The sequence below is a fragment of the Panthera uncia genome (genome assembly GCF_023721935.1).
Source record: "Panthera uncia isolate 11264 chromosome B3 unlocalized genomic scaffold, Puncia_PCG_1.0 HiC_scaffold_2, whole genome shotgun sequence".
In the NCBI taxonomy this organism is placed as follows: domain Eukaryota; kingdom Metazoa; phylum Chordata; class Mammalia; order Carnivora; family Felidae; genus Panthera; species Panthera uncia.
The window spans coordinates 163,476-181,950 of record NW_026057583.1 but is presented as its reverse complement, the minus strand read 5'-3'; the positions used below and the strand labels follow the sequence as shown (position 1 = coordinate 181,950).

Genomic DNA, 18,475 nt, shown 5'->3' with positions numbered 1-18,475 from the left:
GGTGTGTGGGGTGCCGGCCTGCTCCAGGAAGCCAATTCGGGTGGTACTGTGACACATGGGTGGGTCAGAGGCAAGGAGGTGACTCAGGACACTCTGGGAAAAGCCCAAGGGAGTTGTAGTTACACGGGTGAATACAGATGTAAAAGGTCCTGACCTGTATACTTAAGGTTTGTGCATTTTACTACATGTAAATGATAGCTCAAAATACCCTTTGTACTTAGAGCGCATAAAGAGAGGGAATGACCCATCCCCCTCTTTAGATTACATAACCTGTTGGGTTTTTCTGGGCTCTACGCAGAGCAGACTGGAAAATCTGGGAGGGAGATACGTTATTTCCAACTACTTTAAGGATAAAGTAGGTAAGTAGGAGATGCATTGTATAGGCGACTTGCTGAGTGGGTCACAACAGCACCTTTCCAGACTCTCTCTCTTATTTGTACTGAGTGTAAAGTGACTGGCTAGCACCGAAGTCAATGAGAGTGGGGGAGAGAAAGAGAGAGAATCAGCAACTACAGGAGAGGCTGAAGGAAGCCACAGTAAGACAGAGAACGGCAGGTTATTGGGAAAAAACTCCACCAAGACCGTGGAACTTCAAGCTTCTCATTCTGCATAGAAACCATTTTCACATGCTATTGCAACCTATGTTCCCAACAAGCCTAGAATTCCTGTTTTGCAGATGAGGAAACAGAGACAAAAATACGAAGAAAAGGGAAACCTACTACATTCCTGAGATTATAACCTGTAAAAATTCCAGGGTATCTGGGTGGCTCAGTCAGTTAAGCGTCCAACTTTTGATTTTGGCTCAGGTCATGATCTCTCGGTTCATGGGACAGAGCCCGGCATCAAGTTGTACATTGACAGTGTGAAGCCTGCTTGGGACTCTGTCTCTCTCCCTCTCTCTCTGGCCCTCCCCTGCTTATGTACACACACTCTCTCTCTCTTGCTCTCAAAATAAATAAACTAAATAAACTGTAAAAATTCCTCTGGAAAACAGTTTGGCAAAATATGTAAAATTCCTTAAACTGAGTATTTCTTTTTATACAGCAAATATATTAACAAGAATTTACCCTAGGAAGCAATCAGATCTCTATATGCATCCACCATCGCAATGGTTATAATTACAAGGATGTAAAAAAGGAAAGAGAAATGCCCAATAAAATAGGAAACTGGTTAAATATGTTATGATGCTTCACACGATGAAATGGCATTACATTTATCAATGGAATTTTTTATATGAGATATGTTTCTAATTGAAACTTTCAAGTGGCCAAACAGTTTGTATGCGTCAATCAATTATGTTACATAATAAACACATATGCACAAAAAACACCGGGGGAAAAAAAAGTCCTTAAAAAAGTGCTTAAGGGGCGCCTGGGTGGCGCAGTCGGTTAAGCGTCCGACTTCAGCCAGGTCACGATCTCGCGGTCCGTGAGTTCGAGCCCCGCGTCAGGCTCTGGGCTGATGGCTCGGAGCCTGGAGCCTGTTTCCGATTCTGTGTCTCCCTCTCTCTCTGCCCCTCCCCCGTTCATGCTATGTCTCTCTCTGTCCCAAAAATAAATAAAAAAACGTTGAAAAAAAAAAAATTAAAAAAAAAAAAAAAAGTGCTTAAAAATCCCAAAGCCCTAGGGGGCTACTGCCAGCCCATCCTAGAACATGGGGGATGGAAATAGGTAGGAGAAGGCAGATACACAAGAAGACCTTCTCTTTGCGTTCTCGTCCTTACTCTAGAGCCAGGACCCCCCACCCCCAGGGTCCTTCATCTAAGAGGACTTCTCTGATGCGTGGTTGACAACAGTGGTACTAGACGCAGGTTGCTCGTGCCAAAGGGCACCATGGGAGCGCTGCCTGTTTCATTTCACACAGAAGGAAGCCAAGGGCCAGGAAGGCTGTCACTTGGTCCTGGTTTCCGCAGCTCGTGTAGAAGTAGAAGACCGAGGTTTCCATCCCAGGCCAAATTTCAATTCACAGTTTTTACTCTGTACCACTGCGGCCAACAGCCACTAGAAATCTGAATGGTTGACAGGATTCTCCAGCTGTTAAAAATCAAGTGTTAGAAAATACATAGCAGCATGGGCAAGTGTCCATGGCATACTCCGTATTAAAGCAGGCCACCCAATGCTATACAGACAGACCCCTGATTTTGCAGGGGAAAGTCTCTGCAGAAGAAAAAAAACCCACAGGGATGATCACCCAAGGAGTAACGGGACGGAACTTTGAGTAGGAGACTGATAGATGATTTTCATGTGGTTTACTTTACTTTTCAGTTTCAGAAAATGCATATGCATTAAACTTTTAATTCAGAAAAAAGTGGAGATTTGTAGCATCATCTAGATTTTCCCCCAATTCTGAACTGAGCTTTAGTCTGCCGGGTTTCACTGAAAGCAGACATTTCCTGAGAACAAAAAAAAAAGTGAATCACTAGGTAAATATTGATCTGTTGCTAAGGGATCAAGAAACACATCATGCCGTGTTTTCCTCCAGACATTAAAAGATGCGTTTCTAATGTATCTTTGGATAGATTATCTTAAAACAGATTCAAAAACTAATGTTGAAACAGAGAAAAAAAATTTATTCTCATAACATGTTTTCAATCTTCACCTTTCATCAGCTTTTTATTTTATTTTTTTTTCCTATAGCAGAACAGCAGGGGGATAAGATCTGATTCCACACCTAAGTCATAATAACCGGCTGCCTTCAGTCAGGTTAACCGAGTAACACCATTAGTTTGCGGGAAATCAGTTAACTGAACTTTCTAGCCCAGACCATTGTTTGTGAAGGCTGCAGACGGGCTTCCGCTAGGAAAAAAAATCTTCAAAGTCTCAGGAGAAGCACTTTCACCCATAACAGACATGCTTCCTGTCCTCAGCTTCAAATACATGGGAGGCTGTTACAGAAATGTGACACAGAGGAAGAACATCAAGGACAGTGGCTCCCGACAGAGCGATTAAAATAGAAAGAGGGTCACGTGGGAATCGGAAGGCCGCTCTGGGGCCAGTCCTGCCGAAGGCTCTCATCTCGGTCCAGCCCCTTAGTGCTCTCTGCTCACTTCTCTGCACCTTGAGAAGAGTCTGTCCATCTCTCCATGGGTAAGAGGGGAACCAAGGCTGGATTCAGTTACCGTCTCTGCTACTGGGAAGTTTCCTCATCCTCAAAATGAGAGGAAAAACGAGTCCAACCTTAAAGTCATTAAGAGTAAATGAATAATGTCTACAAGAGACTCAGCAAATTTAAAATGCGGTAACATAGACAAAACAGGGTAACGTGAAAACACTCTAGTGATAAGCTACATGAGAGCAGGATGTAGTTATTTCTAAGATTAGAACCTAAGTAAAAAATAAGAGGTTAGTTAGGGTGCCTGGGTGGCTCAATCAGTTGCGCGTCCGACTTTGGCTCAGGTCACCATCTCACAGGTTATGAGTTCAAGCCCCACACTGGCCTCCTGCTGTCGGCACAGAACCCGCTTTAGATCCTCTGTTTCCCTCTCTCTCTGCCCCTCCCCTGTTCACTCTCTCTCTCTCAAAATAAATAAACATTAAAAAAAAAAGAAGGTTACAAGATGGAGGGGAAAAAATGAATCCTTTTGTTCTTTGATCATTTGTCATGTTCAAGTCAGAGAGCTCGGATGTTTAGCATTTAACTGTTTAAGTAATGTTCCTACATGCTCGGAGAAGGCTGGTCCCATTCTCAAAGGGACAGGTCTCAGAAGGAAACAGTCTTTGGGGAACAACCTTCAAACTGTGGGTAAGTAACTGAGGCTGATCTCTACCACTCCCTAATCTGGGTTTCACCAGGAGGGAGCATGTGGCTGGTTAATGACAGGGGTGGTGTGGCAGTGGGGGTCCATGGGGGTCTGTGGCCAGGGATCCACTTCCACACCAGGAGAGTGGGTGGGGCCATCTCAACGGGACGTCATATGGTGCCACACCTCAGGCTGAGGGAGACAGCATGCCAGAAGGAAAAAGAACAAAGAGAACTGTTGGGTTTAATGTTTCTAGGTTATTTTTTAAAGGAAAACACTGAAAGAGGTACAAATCTGCTATAATCAACATTTTTTTTTAAGCTTGGAACAATTATTATGGAATCAAACCATATGTGATGTTTTTCCAGAGCCTGGAAAACAGCAGCTTTTCTGTGGCCTCCTCTAGTTACTCAGGAACCAACGCTGGGTAGAAATTTGCACTCATCTAATCTATACATTAGCTTACCTAGTTACTTAATACCTTCATTTTTTTTCTCTAAAAATAAGATGGCGAGGAACTTGGTCTAGCTGGGTCCCGCTCAATATGAAAATAGGTGCCAATCGTATTGGCCAGTCCAGACTAGTGAATTCTCTAAGTAGTGAAGGGGCGCCTGGGTGGCCCAGTTGGTTAAGCGTCTGACTTTGGCTCAGGTTACAATCTCATGGTTTGTGAGTTGGAGGCCCATGTCAGGCTCGCTGCTGTCAGTGCAGAGCCTGCTTCGGATCCTCTCTCTCTCTCTCTCTCTCTCTCTCTCTCTCTCTCTGTCTGCCCCTCCCCTGCTCATGCTCTCTCTCTCTCTCTCAAAAAAAAAAAAAAAAAAAAGAATAAACATTAAAAAAAATAATAAATTAAGTGGCGAAGAAAAATGCCGGCCGATTTGGAAAGCACACAGATTCTGTGCACAGCCCTCAGGGAGGAGAGCTTTCTCACCGCAAACGCTGCTGAATACAAACGACTTTCCTACTGCCCACTTGTCCCGTCCCCCTGTGGTGATGTGAAGGCCCCTTAGCGGTTCCAAATTCGACATGATGACATCTGTACCGTATGTGACACTCCACAAGTATTAGGCGACACGACTGAGTTCTGAGTCACTCTCAACTTAACTTTTGGGGCCTGGCGTCACTGTTGCAACAAAGAAAACTCCACGCGAACACCCCAAACACACAAAGTCCACAATGGCAGCTCGTCGCCCTTGGCTAAGAGTAAGTAAAAATCCACTAGATAATCACACAAGACAAAGCAAGGGCCCAAACTCTCAGATGGGTCTGTGGCCCATCTGTCCACTCTTAGAAGAGGATCGTTTGCCCGATGTCACCGACCCCCCTAGAGGGGGTGAGAGGTGCTGTCGGGAGAGAGGGAAAGCTTCTACCACCATCCACTGAGTATCAGAAACTCGAGTTTCCGCCCCGAGGGGACGCGGTTCAGGAAGATGGCTCTGCCGGCAGCTTCCATCGGATAAGGTGCACCCGGCAGAGTAGAATCGGCGACAAGAGGCACAGGTGGTGAAGCAGCAAGAAGGAGAAAGCGGGAAGGGATTCAGACCCAGCAGAGCAAGGGACGCTTCGTGCCCCACGTGTGGCCCGAGCCCTAAAGGAAGACAGAGCTGTTCGGAAGACGTCACCAGGGAAAAATGACACCACGCGCCGCTTGAAGACAGGTGTGACGGAATGCAGACTGCCGCTTCTTCGCCATCAGGGTTCCTCTGTCAGAAGCAGCGTTCACCCTTGGCACCTCCCATCTACAGGCCCGGGCCTCGGGCAGGGAGACCTGGCTCCCTCACAACGCAAGTATTCTCTTGGCTACTATTCAGTACTTTTCAACGACGGAGGTGGAGAGTACCCAGCTAGGAAGTCTGTGCTTTTTTGCTCAGTAATTATTTTCGGTAAGGACAGTTCCTCCGTCTGAGGACGGACAACAGGACACTTGGTAAAGGGCTAGAATACGACCTAAACGTGACGACTGCTTTCCGCAAGGCCCTCGTCACGGACGCTGACACCGCAGTGAGGGAGGGAAGCTTCTAGGCAACAAAGATCCGACCCTGTCTCCTACCCTCCAGGATTCAAACACCAGATGTGTACTGAGACTGTGGCGGTTTTGACACCAATGACCCTATCCTACATGGATGCCTTGAGGACAGAATGTGACAAGATTCTCTGAACACTGCACCAGCCAAACAGATTAGCAGAGGGGCATACAGCGGGCGCGAGGTCTACTCACTCTTTGGTCAGAAGAGGACAGGACTTGAGCAGAAAGCGCGAGAGCCCCGAGTCCTGGAAGTAGAGGTCAGGCGGGGCCGTGGGGCTCTTCAGATTCAAACACCGGACGATCACATATAACACGGCAGCCACTGCGGCCAGCTTCACCCCGTCAAACACGGCCGGGAGCTCGGGGGTCTCCAGCATGGCATTCATCTTGATCTGGGGAGAAGCACACGTCTAGGGTCAGAAGCACAGGGAGGAGGGGAGCAGCCACCACACTAAGAGGCAAAGCCAGCGAGGAGATGTCCATAGCGTCCCCGGGCCAACTGCCATCGGGGCCTTCGAGCCATCACCGGGACTGGCGACAACCCAAATCACACACAGTCCCGAGCACCGATAAACTGGGTAGGGCTTTTGGTTGTTTTTAATCTAACGAGCACTTCGAAGATAAGCAACTTAGAAAATGCTGACAAGAACACGCTTTGGGGAGCAGGGGAAAGTCCAGCCAGAGACTGGGGCGGCACGCTGGTTTCTGTGGACCGGCGGCCGTGAATCGCTCCGCACCAGGTGTGTGCGAAGTGACATGGTGACAGCCTGGAACAGAGACCGGGACGGATGCTACTGCCTACACATGTGACTATCGCGTCCTCGGGCCCCACCCCCTATTTTCAGAGCAGGAGGGGAGAAAGCGACCTGGGCGTGACTCAGCCATCTGCTCCTTGGGGGGCAGCCCCGGTGCTGGGGTCAAGTTCAGACTCGGCCCAGGTGGCAGCGATCTTTGACCCTGGGGGTTTCAGGTAGTGTGAGATGCAACTTGGCCAATTTTCCCCCCCCCAAGGGTACCTGACTACAACCATTCGTCCCCAAATCAGGGTAAAAGTGGACCACCAGACCAAAACCAAAATTCGGGAGTGTGGAAAATGTGTATGCAGATTTGGCTTTTCCCCCAAGCTCTCCTAATAGTTTATCTTTTGTGGTAGCTTTACCTTACATACAACACACACACACACACACACACACACACACACACACACACACAAACCTTCCAAACACAGAAAACCAAACATCAACAACAACAAGGGCAACAGCAACAAAAATCCAGTCTTTGCCTTGCTGCTCAGAAGAAAAACAGCACATTAGCTGTTACCTTAAAAATCAGGGAAACCACAAGCTAACAAAAAGGAGAAAATGGTAACTCACAGCCAAGGTAGCTATGGCAACAGCTTCCCTGGAATGGCGTCTACTAGCCTCTGCTAAAAACAGTCAGCAGAGAACTCCGGTGGCCAACAGTACAGGCAGAAGGGGCAAGACACAACAATCTCCCGAAAATGCGTGGGGGCCATAACCGGATGAACTCCCTAGAGACCCCCTTTTCTTCTTTACCCCAGAAACCCTTTTCGAAGGTCAAGGTGACTCTGGCAAATGCAGGACCCGAACATACTGCCGATGATTTCTGGCAAGGGTTCCAACTCAGTAAGAAAGGCCATCAAGGTTCATGGCTCAACTAGCCTTCCACCGTCAAGGCAAGAAAATAATTTTCAAACATCCAACATGGGGCGCCTGGGTGGCTCAGTTGGTTTAGTGGCCAATTCTTGATTTCGGGTCAGGTCATGATCTCACGGTTCCCTGCTTGGGATTCTCTCCCTCCTTCTCTCTCTGTCCCTCCTCCGCTCGCTCATTCTCTGTCTCTCTCAAAATACATAAAACCTAAAAAAACTTAAAAAAAAATTTATCCAACACAATGTTGAATCAAGGCTAGATCTCAAAATATACTTTCAGCTGTATTAACCTTTGAACCTTTATGATCAGACAGCTGCCTTAAAACCTAACTTCTGGACCCGTGTCACCTCACTCCTGGGACCATGTCTCCTAAAGTCTACTTATAAACCCCTAAGACAGGATTCTTAACTTGGGGTCTGTGGGTCCCCTACCGTACTCTAGGGTCCAGGAACACCCTAAAATTCTATGTGAAGGTTTGTGTGTACGTAGCTTTCTGTGGTGAGGATCTGCAGATTTAATCAGGTTCTCCATGGGGTTTGCAGCCTCAAAACATACACAGCACCACAAAGCGTTCCACAGCGCTGGTCCCTCAATTCACCACAACCCTGCCACCTAAGCCAGTCGAGCCGGCAAGAGACAAATTTCCAAGATGCTGCTGTTCACTAATACGGGTTTTTATGCCTAGTGAGCAAAGGGCCCAAAACAAGATCCAGCAGGAGTTCCAAAGTCTCTCTGACACAATGCTGGTAACATGGCTCTTTCTTGTCCCCTTTGTTGAGAAGAGAACAGACAAATGCAGCAGGTGGCTTTACCAGTTTCCTTGTGGGTCAAGAACTGAAATTTTATTGAATTAAGAAAATAAGTCCCTCCCTCCCCACTTCCTCTCACTGCTTACTCACATAAAGGGAGGAGAAGCAAAAATAAAAGTCTGGGCCATACATACCTCTATGCCCCTTGTTCCTCTCTACTGAGAATATTAACTGTCCTTGAAGAGTTGTCCAGCGGGGCCGCTCAGGTCAGATCTCTTATTCAAATTAACCTAAAAGCTGAAAAGAGGAGATGGTCAGGTTCTAAAGGATGAGAAAGAGGCAATTTAATTAAAATGAAAGCACAGGCGAAGTTTCTCTTCCTTTCGAGTCTTTACGGAAAAAGGCAATTTCTTTCATTAACACGGGTGCCACACTCTCGGCCACTTGGCTGTTGGCACAAACCTGCCGGGGAAAATCTTGGTGGCGCCACACGCTGGTGGGCTCTCTCTGGTCTCCAGGACAAGTTACCTGCTGCATTCAGAACTCCGGCTAAGGCAAACCCACACGGCTCTCACGCTTTATCTCCTAACATCATCTTCAGAAGCACCTGACGGGTATCACCTGGGTGACCAAGGCAATAACTCAGCAAGGCCTTAGGTCAAGACAGCAGTCAATTGACTCGTTCCTTCTCTCCCAAACATACAGCAACAACAGAAAAAAAATGTCACAAGGCTAAGGGCGTGGACGGGCTCAGAAACCCCGTACCAGGAACAGCACAGCACTGGAAGCCTGTGGTGGGAAAGCCACATTGCCTGCCAGGTCTGCATCGGGGCTGGGGGCCGGGGGCTGGCCGTGGAGGGGCGCCAAGAGCTAAACGTGCTCCCTGTGAGTGGGGACCCAGAGCCGGGCCCAGTGCTCTGAAAATGCATGGCTTCCAAAGCAGCAGGGGAAACAGGAAAGAGAAAGGGGTGGGGGTGGAGGGGCCAGCCAGTGTTTACATAGCGCGATCTACGTGCCAGGCTCTGTCCCTGGGACATTCCGTGCACACCAACGCGTTGCATCCTTGCTGCACACTGTGGAGGAGGTACTATTATTATCCGCATTTCGCAGATGAGGAAACTGAGGCATAGAAAATTTGAGCAACTTGTCCAAGGCCACCCAGCGATTAGGTAGAGAAACCAGGATTCGTATCTGGCTCCAGAGGCCCTCCTTCTAACCACCACGCTGTACTATCTGAAAGGAAGAAAAGACAGAGAGAGAGAAGCAGGCAAGAAAGAAAAAGGACAAGGCCGAAAACGCAGAGGTCTGAGACACCAGCGGCTTGCCCAAAGTCACACAGCGGTGAGACAGACAGCAGAGCTGGGAACCCAGCCCAGTGTTCTCGGATTCCACCACGCCGAAATGACTTCAACCGGAAAAGAAAGCCGGTTGAAGGGGGGACCCAATTAACCTTCAGAGTCGCCTTGCTCAACCTCAGATTTTTATTATTTCTTCGTATTCTGAGACAAATTAGCCACGGAGGGCCAGGCTTTGTTGAGGTGGGGACCAAAGAGCAAAGTCCTCAGCCACATCACAGCGCGCCTGACCTTTCCCGGGCTCGGCTGCCAACTGGAAAACGGGACGGGACGGACCAAAGATCCTCTAGCAGAAGCCCATCGGATGACGCTGCCTGTGGCTGGCATTTAAAAAAATGAGTTTATTGACTGCCAACATATAAACAGCAGGAGATTTCAGGTAAAAAAAATCTGAATTTCTGGTGTCTCTTGGGAAAAAAAAAAAAATCACGGTGCCTGGATGGCTCAGTTGGTCAAACGTCTGACTTCAGCTCAGGTCATGATCTCACAGTTCATGAGTTCGAGCCCTGTGTCGTGCTCTCTGCTGTCAGCACAGAGCCTGCTTCAGGTCCTCTGTCCCCCTGTCTCTCTGCCCCTCTCCGGCTCCCTTGCGTGTGCACGTTCTCTCTCTCTCTCTCTCTCTCTCAGAAATAAACAGTAAAAAAAGAAAAAAAAAATTAGAAGATTTGGCAACGCTGAGCTTGTGTTCTCACTTGGCAACAATGGATGGAGCTGAGAGGGGGCCGCCCCCTCCAGATGGGGCCTCTTCATCATGGTCCGCAACACTGACCCCCCACCCCCCGCCCCCCGCCGCCTGCTTAATCATTCAGGATGTCTGAGTGGTTCCTATGGGCATCAGAATACGCTACCCGTGGAGAAACCTGCATAACATCCCTCTGGCCCTGGATAACTCTGTATTGACTGAATATTCAAAACATACACCATCAGCATACGTATAAATAATAAACTCACAGAAAAACTATGGAAGGGCGGAGCGGCACTTACGGTGTAGTGTGTTTTGTTGTTATTCACACTGATGTTTACCTAAGCCTTGACTTTTTCCACAAACGATCTGAGACGGATTCAAGAAAACACTGAACAGATATGCATGGAGAACGATCCAGAAATGTAGCAGACGGCTCACTGCTTCCCAGAAGGAAGTCTCCCCTTCTTCCTTGTAACAGAGACCTGTAAAATGGTCCTGCCTCCTGGGAAAAAACTACAGCTGCCCTTGCAGGTTGGTGAATCAACATGACTAAATTCTAGCCAATTCTGAAGGCGCTGGTCTGATTTCTCCGAAGACTCCCTAAAAGGCAGGGAGTTAACTCCTTTTCCATCCTTTTCCCTTCCGGCATCCCTGGAATGTAGGCAACATGGCTGCACCCCCAGCAGCCATCTTGGGCCATGAAGTGACCTTGAGGTCATTCTAGAAGCCACATTAAGATGACAGCAGAGTAGAAAGAAGCCTGGGGTCCCTGATGATTTCATGGAGCCATTGTATCAGACCTGTACTGCCTACCTCCAGGTTTCTTTTATGTGAGAGAATAATCCCTTGCATGTTTAAGCCATTGTTACTTCTAGAATCTCTGGTCTGCAATTTCCAATGCTACAGAATGAAATACTCTTTTTTTTAATGTTTATTTTTGAGAGAGAGAGAGAGAGAGAGAGAGAGAGAGAGAGAAAGGGTTTGAGCAGAGAAGAGGTAGAGATAGAGGGAGACACAAAATCTGAAGCAGGCTCCAGGCTCCAAGCTGTCAGCACAGAGGCTCGAACTCACAAAATGCGAGATCATGACCTGAACCGAGTCAGACGCTTAACCAAATGAGCCACCCAGGCGCCCCCAGAAGGAAATATTATATGCTCAAATCTTTCCAGATGCTACAATCACTGGGTTATTAGAGTACAGACACTTTTTCTTCTCTTTTCCAAAATTCATAATAATAATAAATATTTTTATTAGGGGAAAAAAGCTTTAAAATAGCAACTAATAAAATCTTAGGAAGAAATTAAGACCATCTAGACAAGAAAAATACCTCTTCAATGTACACGATTATGTACAGGAGCAAGCCTAGAAATGGACCTGAGCTTTCTGAGTGCGAAAGGAAAAACGGAAACCCAGTCAAACCTATGGTTCTCCAAAATCGAAAGAAACAGAACATGTACTGTGCTCTTATCCCAGAAAGCATGACAGATATGAAGGGGAAGCAGGGTTTTTCTGGCACCAGAGTTATTTAAAAAGAGCCTCTGCGGGACTTTATATAAGGGGACCTTGAGTGATGTGATAGGCAATGTCCTCCTACAACTTTTTTTAATAGCAAATGCAGCAGAGAATTAATTTCTGCAACCCTCAAAAAATGCCAAGGTTTTAAACTGAATTCAATTCAGTGAAGGCAACCCTATGAAGGATTTTAATTATTACTGTCCAGATATGCACCCTTGATCCAAGCCTTGGACTTGAAGTCCCAAGGAGCAGGGTTGTCTGTCCCCAGGGCCACCTCTCTTGAACTTCAGTGGCTCAAGGACCCGACCACTGTACTAAGCATTGCGTAGGACCGCGACGAAGTAGAACTCTCATTTTAACTGGGGAGAAAAGACGCTTATCTTTTTTTAAAATTTTAATTCCAGTATAGTTAACATTTTTACATTAGGTTCAGGTGCACAAAACAGTGATTCAACACTTTGGTACATCACCCAATGTACTCCTTAGTCCTCAACCCATTTCCCTCATCCCCCCACCTTCCTTCTGGTGACCAACAGCATGTTCTCTAGAGTTAAGAATCTGTTTCTTGATTTGTCTCTTTTCTTTTCCCCCTTTGCTTGTTTTTTTTTTTTAAGTTTATTTATTTTGAGAGAGAGAAAGAGCGAGCTTGAATGGGGGGTTGGTGGGGAGAGAGGGGGAGGGAAAGAATCTCAAGCAGGCTCCAGGCCATCAGTGCAGAGCCTGACTCGAGGCTCAATCTCACGAACCCTGAGATCATGACCTGAGCTGAAATCGAGAGTCGGACGCTTAACCGACTGAGCCACCCAGGCGCCCCTGGTATTGGTCTTTCTCTGACTTATTTTGCTTAGCATGCTACTATAAACATAGGGGTGGATCTATCCCTTTGAATTAGTGTTTTTGTACTTTGGGGGATAAATACCCACCAGTGCAATTACCAGATTGTTAAGGTAGTTCTATTTTAAAAACCTTTTTTAATGTTTATTTATTTATTTTTGAGGGAGAGACAGAGCACGAGCAGGGGAGGAGCAGAGAGAGGAAGAGAGAGAATCCCAAGCACCGTGAGGCTCAAACTCATGAACCGCAAGATCGTGGCCTGAGCCGAAACCAAGAGTCGGGTGCTTAATCGACTGGGCCACCCAGGTGCCCCGGTCGCTCTCGTTTTGACTTTCTGCGGAACCTCCACACTGTTTTCCACAGTGGCTGCACCAGTTTGCGTTCCCACTGCACTGTTGTGCAACAAGAGTTTGAAAAGAAGTTTATCTTAAGGCTATCTACACTTTAGGAACTTGGGGACGAGAATAAATTCGCCTAGGAAAAAATTAACCAGGGAAGGACTTATGGAGCAGCTAGATCTAGTGCAATTGCTGGGTTGTAGAGTGGTTCTAACAGAATTTAAGAAGACGTATGTGTGAGTGTGAGAGAGGACGTGTGTGCGCGCCGTATATGTGTATTAAATATGTATATGAAAATACATATTTAACACGTATATTAAATACGTATGAATATGTGTGTGTGCATAAAACCAGGCATTAATTAACTGGCAATTTCAGAACAAAACTCCTGACATTCGTTTTAATTTACCTTGCTGCATTTCATTTCATGGCGCTCTCGCTTTCCAATTCAATCTGCCACAAAGGATTAATATTCTGAACTTGTTCCAGGCATAGCAAACTACGCTGCGGTTGTACTATGTCGTGTGCCCCTTCCTCCCTTTTCTGGGCAGGCGAAATCTGGTTAATATGAACATCAGGCAGCCCAGGTGGGGAAAAGAAGCCACACAGAAGGTGGAGGGGTGGGGGTGGGGGTGGGGGCCGGGTATTGTGCCAGAGGGAAAGGAAGCATCCCCCCGCCCCCACCCCACCTCCAAAAAAAAGAAGGGCTGGGCTTACCGCAGACCTGATGGGTCGGTCCTCAGCCAGAGAGCCGCACACCTCTCCCGCCCCCACCAGTCGTTTTGAGTGGATTTACTCATAAAATGCTGTAACTGATAGTTAAAACCGCGCGTGTAGTCTCTCCGTTAAGAAGGAAACCCCAGGTGCAAGGTGCTGCAAAATGCCCACGAGCAAAGGAACTTTCAGGGGTGCCTCAGTCTCTACGACATGCTTGCCTAGTAGTAGTTCCACCACTGCTCTCCCAAGGCCAAGGCCGTTATTTTGAGATGGACACACAGAGGCAGTGAGACGGGCCACGGCTATGGGGCTGGGAGAAGCTCCAGTCTTGGGGTTCTGAGAACCTGGGTCCTAGTGCCTGCCCTGCTCGTCCTATCTAGTGACCTTGAATAAGTCACTTAACCTTTCTGGGCCCCAAAGGCCTCCTCTGTAAAATGAGAGGATTCGGTTAGAAGCAGATGATGCCAAAGGTCTCCTACAGCTCAAAATTTCTGAGATTCTAGGGATAGAATTGCAGTCCGTGGCTAATAGGCACAGGAAAAAGTCTCCGTGCTCTGTAACAAGAGACAGCCCCTGTTGCCGGCTGACTCGGTGCATCATTAACAAGACTCGCAACAGCAACAGCCCTCATGGCCTTTGTTCTTCCTCTAAATAAGTTCAACATTTGTAGCTGTGCCACTTATGCCCGTAGTTCTGTCACAGTCCCTCCACCTGCGTGGGTGAATGACGATTTCAGCCTTGACATATTAATGTTCACTGATAACACAAAGGAAGGAAAGAAAAAAACGAGCGGAAACTTCAAACACAGAAAACTCATTACACGGTGTGGCAGGATACGTAGCGTAGCCACCCCCCCCCCCCCAAATTCCCGACCGTCTGGGACCTGTGAATGTGACCTCCTTTGGATATCAGTTCTTGGCAGATGTCATTTAGATAGGGGGTCACACTGATTGGAGTTGGCCCTAACTCCACGTCTGGGGTCCTTGTAAGGAGCAGGAAGTTTGCACACAGAGATACAGACACGCAGAGAAGACCTTTTAAAGGTGGATGGAAACGGAGGGGCGCCTGGAAGCTCAGTCAGTTAAGTGGCCGACTCTTGGTTGCCTCTCGGGTCATGATCTCACAGTTTGTGAGCTGGAGCCCTGCGTCAGGCTCTGCGCGGACAGCATGGAGCCTGCCTGGGATTCTCTCTCTCCCTCTCCCTCTGACCCTCCCCTACTCGTGCTGTCTCTCTCTCTCTCTCTCTCTCTCTCTCTCTCAAATAAACTTAAAAAAAATAACCTGAAAGGTGGAAGGAGAGACCGGAGCGGTGCACCACGGAGAACAGGAACGCCAGGGGTTGCCAGCAACCAAGAGAAATTAGGAGCAGCGCACGAAACAGACACTCCCTCAGAGCCCTCAGGAAGGGAGCCACCCTGATTTCAGACTTTCTCAGCACTGTGAGAGAATGTGCCCAAATGACCTCTCCCGACTCCATAGCTCCCCGCTTCTGTCCTTAGAGGCCAGAGACACCCTCTGTCACGTCCTTCTGAAAGGTTCCTGGTGACCCACACAAGCTCCCTTGTACTATTTCGTCTGCCCCTTCTCCGGCCCAAGTCAGCGAGCGGACATGAACGCTCACAGGCTACTCATTAACACAATTCGAATCGTATTCTGTGCACACACAGTATTGGCTTCTTGGCCTCTGCGGTTCAGCTGTCAGACCACCCTCTCCTCTCCTAGTATCAGTGACCTAAGGAGGCCAGAGACGGGGACATGTGGGGAGGGGGTGTCTCCTCCAACCTGAGGGGACCTGACCGATAGGCTCCAGTCCTTCTGTGGGTCTCACGGTAAATACCTCTTAAGGAAAACCAAGCCAAACTCCTAAGGAATATCTCTCTTTCTATTCCCCGCTGGTTAGACGTGGATTTTGTGTAGGTTCGGGCCCTGGAGCGAGAGAGCCCAGTGTCAAGTCCCAGCCCCACCGGTCATGGTGTTTGTCGTCGGGGGTCAACCGCGATCTGGACGTGCTGATCCAGAGACACCCCCGGCATCCAGCGAAGGGCCCCCAAATACGAGCTATCCCATCACCGCTACTAAGCCCTCCTCCCGTTTTCCTTAGAAAGCTCCCTCATCTGACAGAAATTACCCTAGAAGATATTCTTTCCCACCTGACACAGAACCCTCCTTAAAAATGAAGTAACTGGCTGACTGACTGCTTGGACCTCCTCCCACAAGTCCGGACTTCACCCCGGGACACACTCCCCTTGATTCTTCCGATGCGGAACCATGTTGAACTTAACGAATCACTACATACTAAGTGTTCTTCATTCACCAAGTTCTCAGCTCTTCACAGTTCCAAGATGCGTCCTCGTTTCTGCACCGAAAGGGGTTCCGGTCGTGCTCCTGACACACGCGCCCTCTCTCTCCTGCTGAGGGGGTCCCCCCTTCCCCGTGGAAGGGCTGACCCCTCACCCACACCCCTGCCTGCGGGGTAAACTTATTCTGGCCTGGCCCTGCTGACAAACCTCTCCGACGCCCTGAAATAAAACCCCAGGCGGGCCCCGGAAGGCTCTGGCAGGCTTCGCAGGCCCCGTGAGGAGAGTCAGGAAGGCCGGTGGAAGGCCACGGCACACCGCCGACGAAACCCTCACGTCACCCCAATGTTAGCCTTGTCGGTGGCCGCTTGGTTAAAACGCAGTCAGCCCTAGACGTCGACAACGTGACAACTTTGAGGAGAAAGCGGGGACGGAAAGGGCCCGTCTCTACCCCACTTTCTCTGCCACTTAGCTACAAAAGTCAGAGCAGTTAGAGAAAAAAAAGCAACTAAATGAACAATCTGAAGAAGCCACTCCACAGGAGACACAGGCCCAGAGCACATTGCCAGGAGAAAGCCCGGCCGGCCGGCCGCTCACTGTCACTCACTGCCACGGGGCCGGGACGGTGTCCCCAGAAGGCTCCGAGGTACATCCTGGTCTACCCAGAACTGCACGCTTCTGACAGCCCGGGCTGACTTGGGGCCCCGTTCTCGCTCCCAGGGAGGTTTCAATGCCCCGCGTCAGCCCCTGTGCCAGCAGCTCACAGAACCACCCCCCAGCATCCGTAGGCTGTTCCAGGCCTGCGTGTTCTCGCAGGGAGAGTTCTGCGGGGATGAGCCCTCAGGGTGACCGCCTCAAGCCCGAAGTGATGGACAGCCCTGGCAGCGACAGGCCGCTCCTGTCCTCAACAGATGCCCCACGAGGCTTCTTTTTGAACACTGAGCACTGAGGACCTGGACGAGATTTCCTCCAGCAAATCAGCCCGGGTGGCCGTCGGCGGCTCGTGTGAAGATGCCGGGAAGCGGCTGACGGGAGGGAGACGACACGGCAAGGAGGGAGAAAGCCCCCTGGTGATCTAGCACAGTATCTCTTACAGGTCAGGGGCTGCAAAACGAAGGGCCCGTCCGAAGTCGCACACAATTTGGCAGAGAGAAGGGGGAAGCATTTACAGATAATTAACTACATTTATGTTGACGTCGTTTTCACTTGTGGCCAAAATCCGGGCCTTGAAATCGCCTCTCTGCGCGAACTCACTCACGTATTAACTTTCATGTAACCGTATTCTTCCACAAAGTCATAAGGTCACACGCCAAACCGGCTACGTTTCGGAAGATGTCCTACAAGTTCCTAGTAAGGGGAGAGCTACCCTCTGTGAGAAAACGTGAACCTCACATGTCAACGTCAGGAATGGCTACCAACCCACCAGCTTTCCCGAAAGAAAATCACTAACCTAAAAATAGCAGGAGACTGAGTCACAGTTAAGCACGCACACTGAATTGAGCACTTTTACAAGCCCTTACTCAAATACAGAAAGGAAGCTGGCCTCTCCCTTTAGCGAAGAGCCCTGCTGAAAAGGTACTTCTACTTCCTACCGGAGGACAAGGTCGAACGGGTAAAGTGCTTAGTAAAATCACAAGCAAAACGGTTTTCTCCACCGCAGAGAAACCCTTCAATCCTTACCTGAGAACAAACAAAAAATCACAAGCCAGGTGTTTCCTCTATAGAAAGCCTAGAATTTTCTAAAGGGACAGGCACTTTAATAAATATATTTGATAGTCCTACACGTGGTGTTACAAAACCTATTCTGTAATTAATACCAAAAGCACATCTCAGCTTACCGGAATCCAAGAAACTCAAGTGCCCAGTTTCCTGGAGTTTTTAAGACAAGGGTACAATTGGAGGGGCGCCTGGGTGGCTCAGTGGGTTGACGTCCAACTCTGGCTCAGGTCATGACCTCACAGTTTGTAAGTTCGAGCCCCATGTCAGGCTCTCTGCTGTCAGTGTAGAGCCTGCTTCGGATCCTCTGTCCCCCTCTCTCTGCCCCTTCTCCGCTCGCGCTCTCTCAAAAATGAACGAACATTAAAAAAAAACAACACAGGGGTACAACCAGAGAGAAGAGCATCTCCGGATGTACGGCACAAAAAAAAAAAAAAAAAAAAATCCAGGCATGTTCTGGGAACGGCACGGATGCCACCCAGTCTTCAATGTCTGCAAACAAACTGCCAGAAGGAGGAAACTGGGGAGAGGGCCAGTGCCGGAGCAGAGCACAGCTACCTGGCTAATACAGCAAGGTCCACACCCTGCAATGAAAGCAATGACACATATGGCCTGCTATAACTCTGGCACCCGCCCTCCACCACGCGGGCGTCAAGAAGTAGATGTGTGAGCGGTGCCTGGGTGGCTCGTGGTTCAGTGTCTGACTCTTGACTTCGGCTCGGGTCATGATCCCAGGGTTGTGGGTTCCAGCCCAGTGTCGGGCTCTGTGCTGAGCGTGGGGGAGCCTGCTTGAGAGTCTATCTCCCCTGCCCCTCCCCTGCTCGTGCAAGC

The 18,475-nt window shown here is 48.8% G+C and overlaps 1 protein-coding gene across 3 annotated transcripts in view; it reads right to left on the bottom strand.

Moving 5' to 3' along the window:
- The window catches only part of ABHD2 (abhydrolase domain containing 2, acylglycerol lipase), a 112,707-nt gene that overhangs the window by 80,170 nt on the left and 14,062 nt on the right, over positions 1–18,475 (bottom strand). For all 3 annotated transcript variants that reach the window (XM_049614269.1, XM_049614271.1, XM_049614268.1), the window contains exons 2-3: positions 8,382–8,484; positions 5,958–6,157 (exon numbers count right to left, since the gene is read on the bottom strand). In XM_049614269.1, the coding sequence (XP_049470226.1) occupies positions 5,958–6,151 (194 nt within the window). In that variant the 5' untranslated portion in view covers positions 6,152–6,157; positions 8,382–8,484. The remainder of the gene's footprint in view (positions 1–5,957; positions 6,158–8,381; positions 8,485–18,475) is intronic.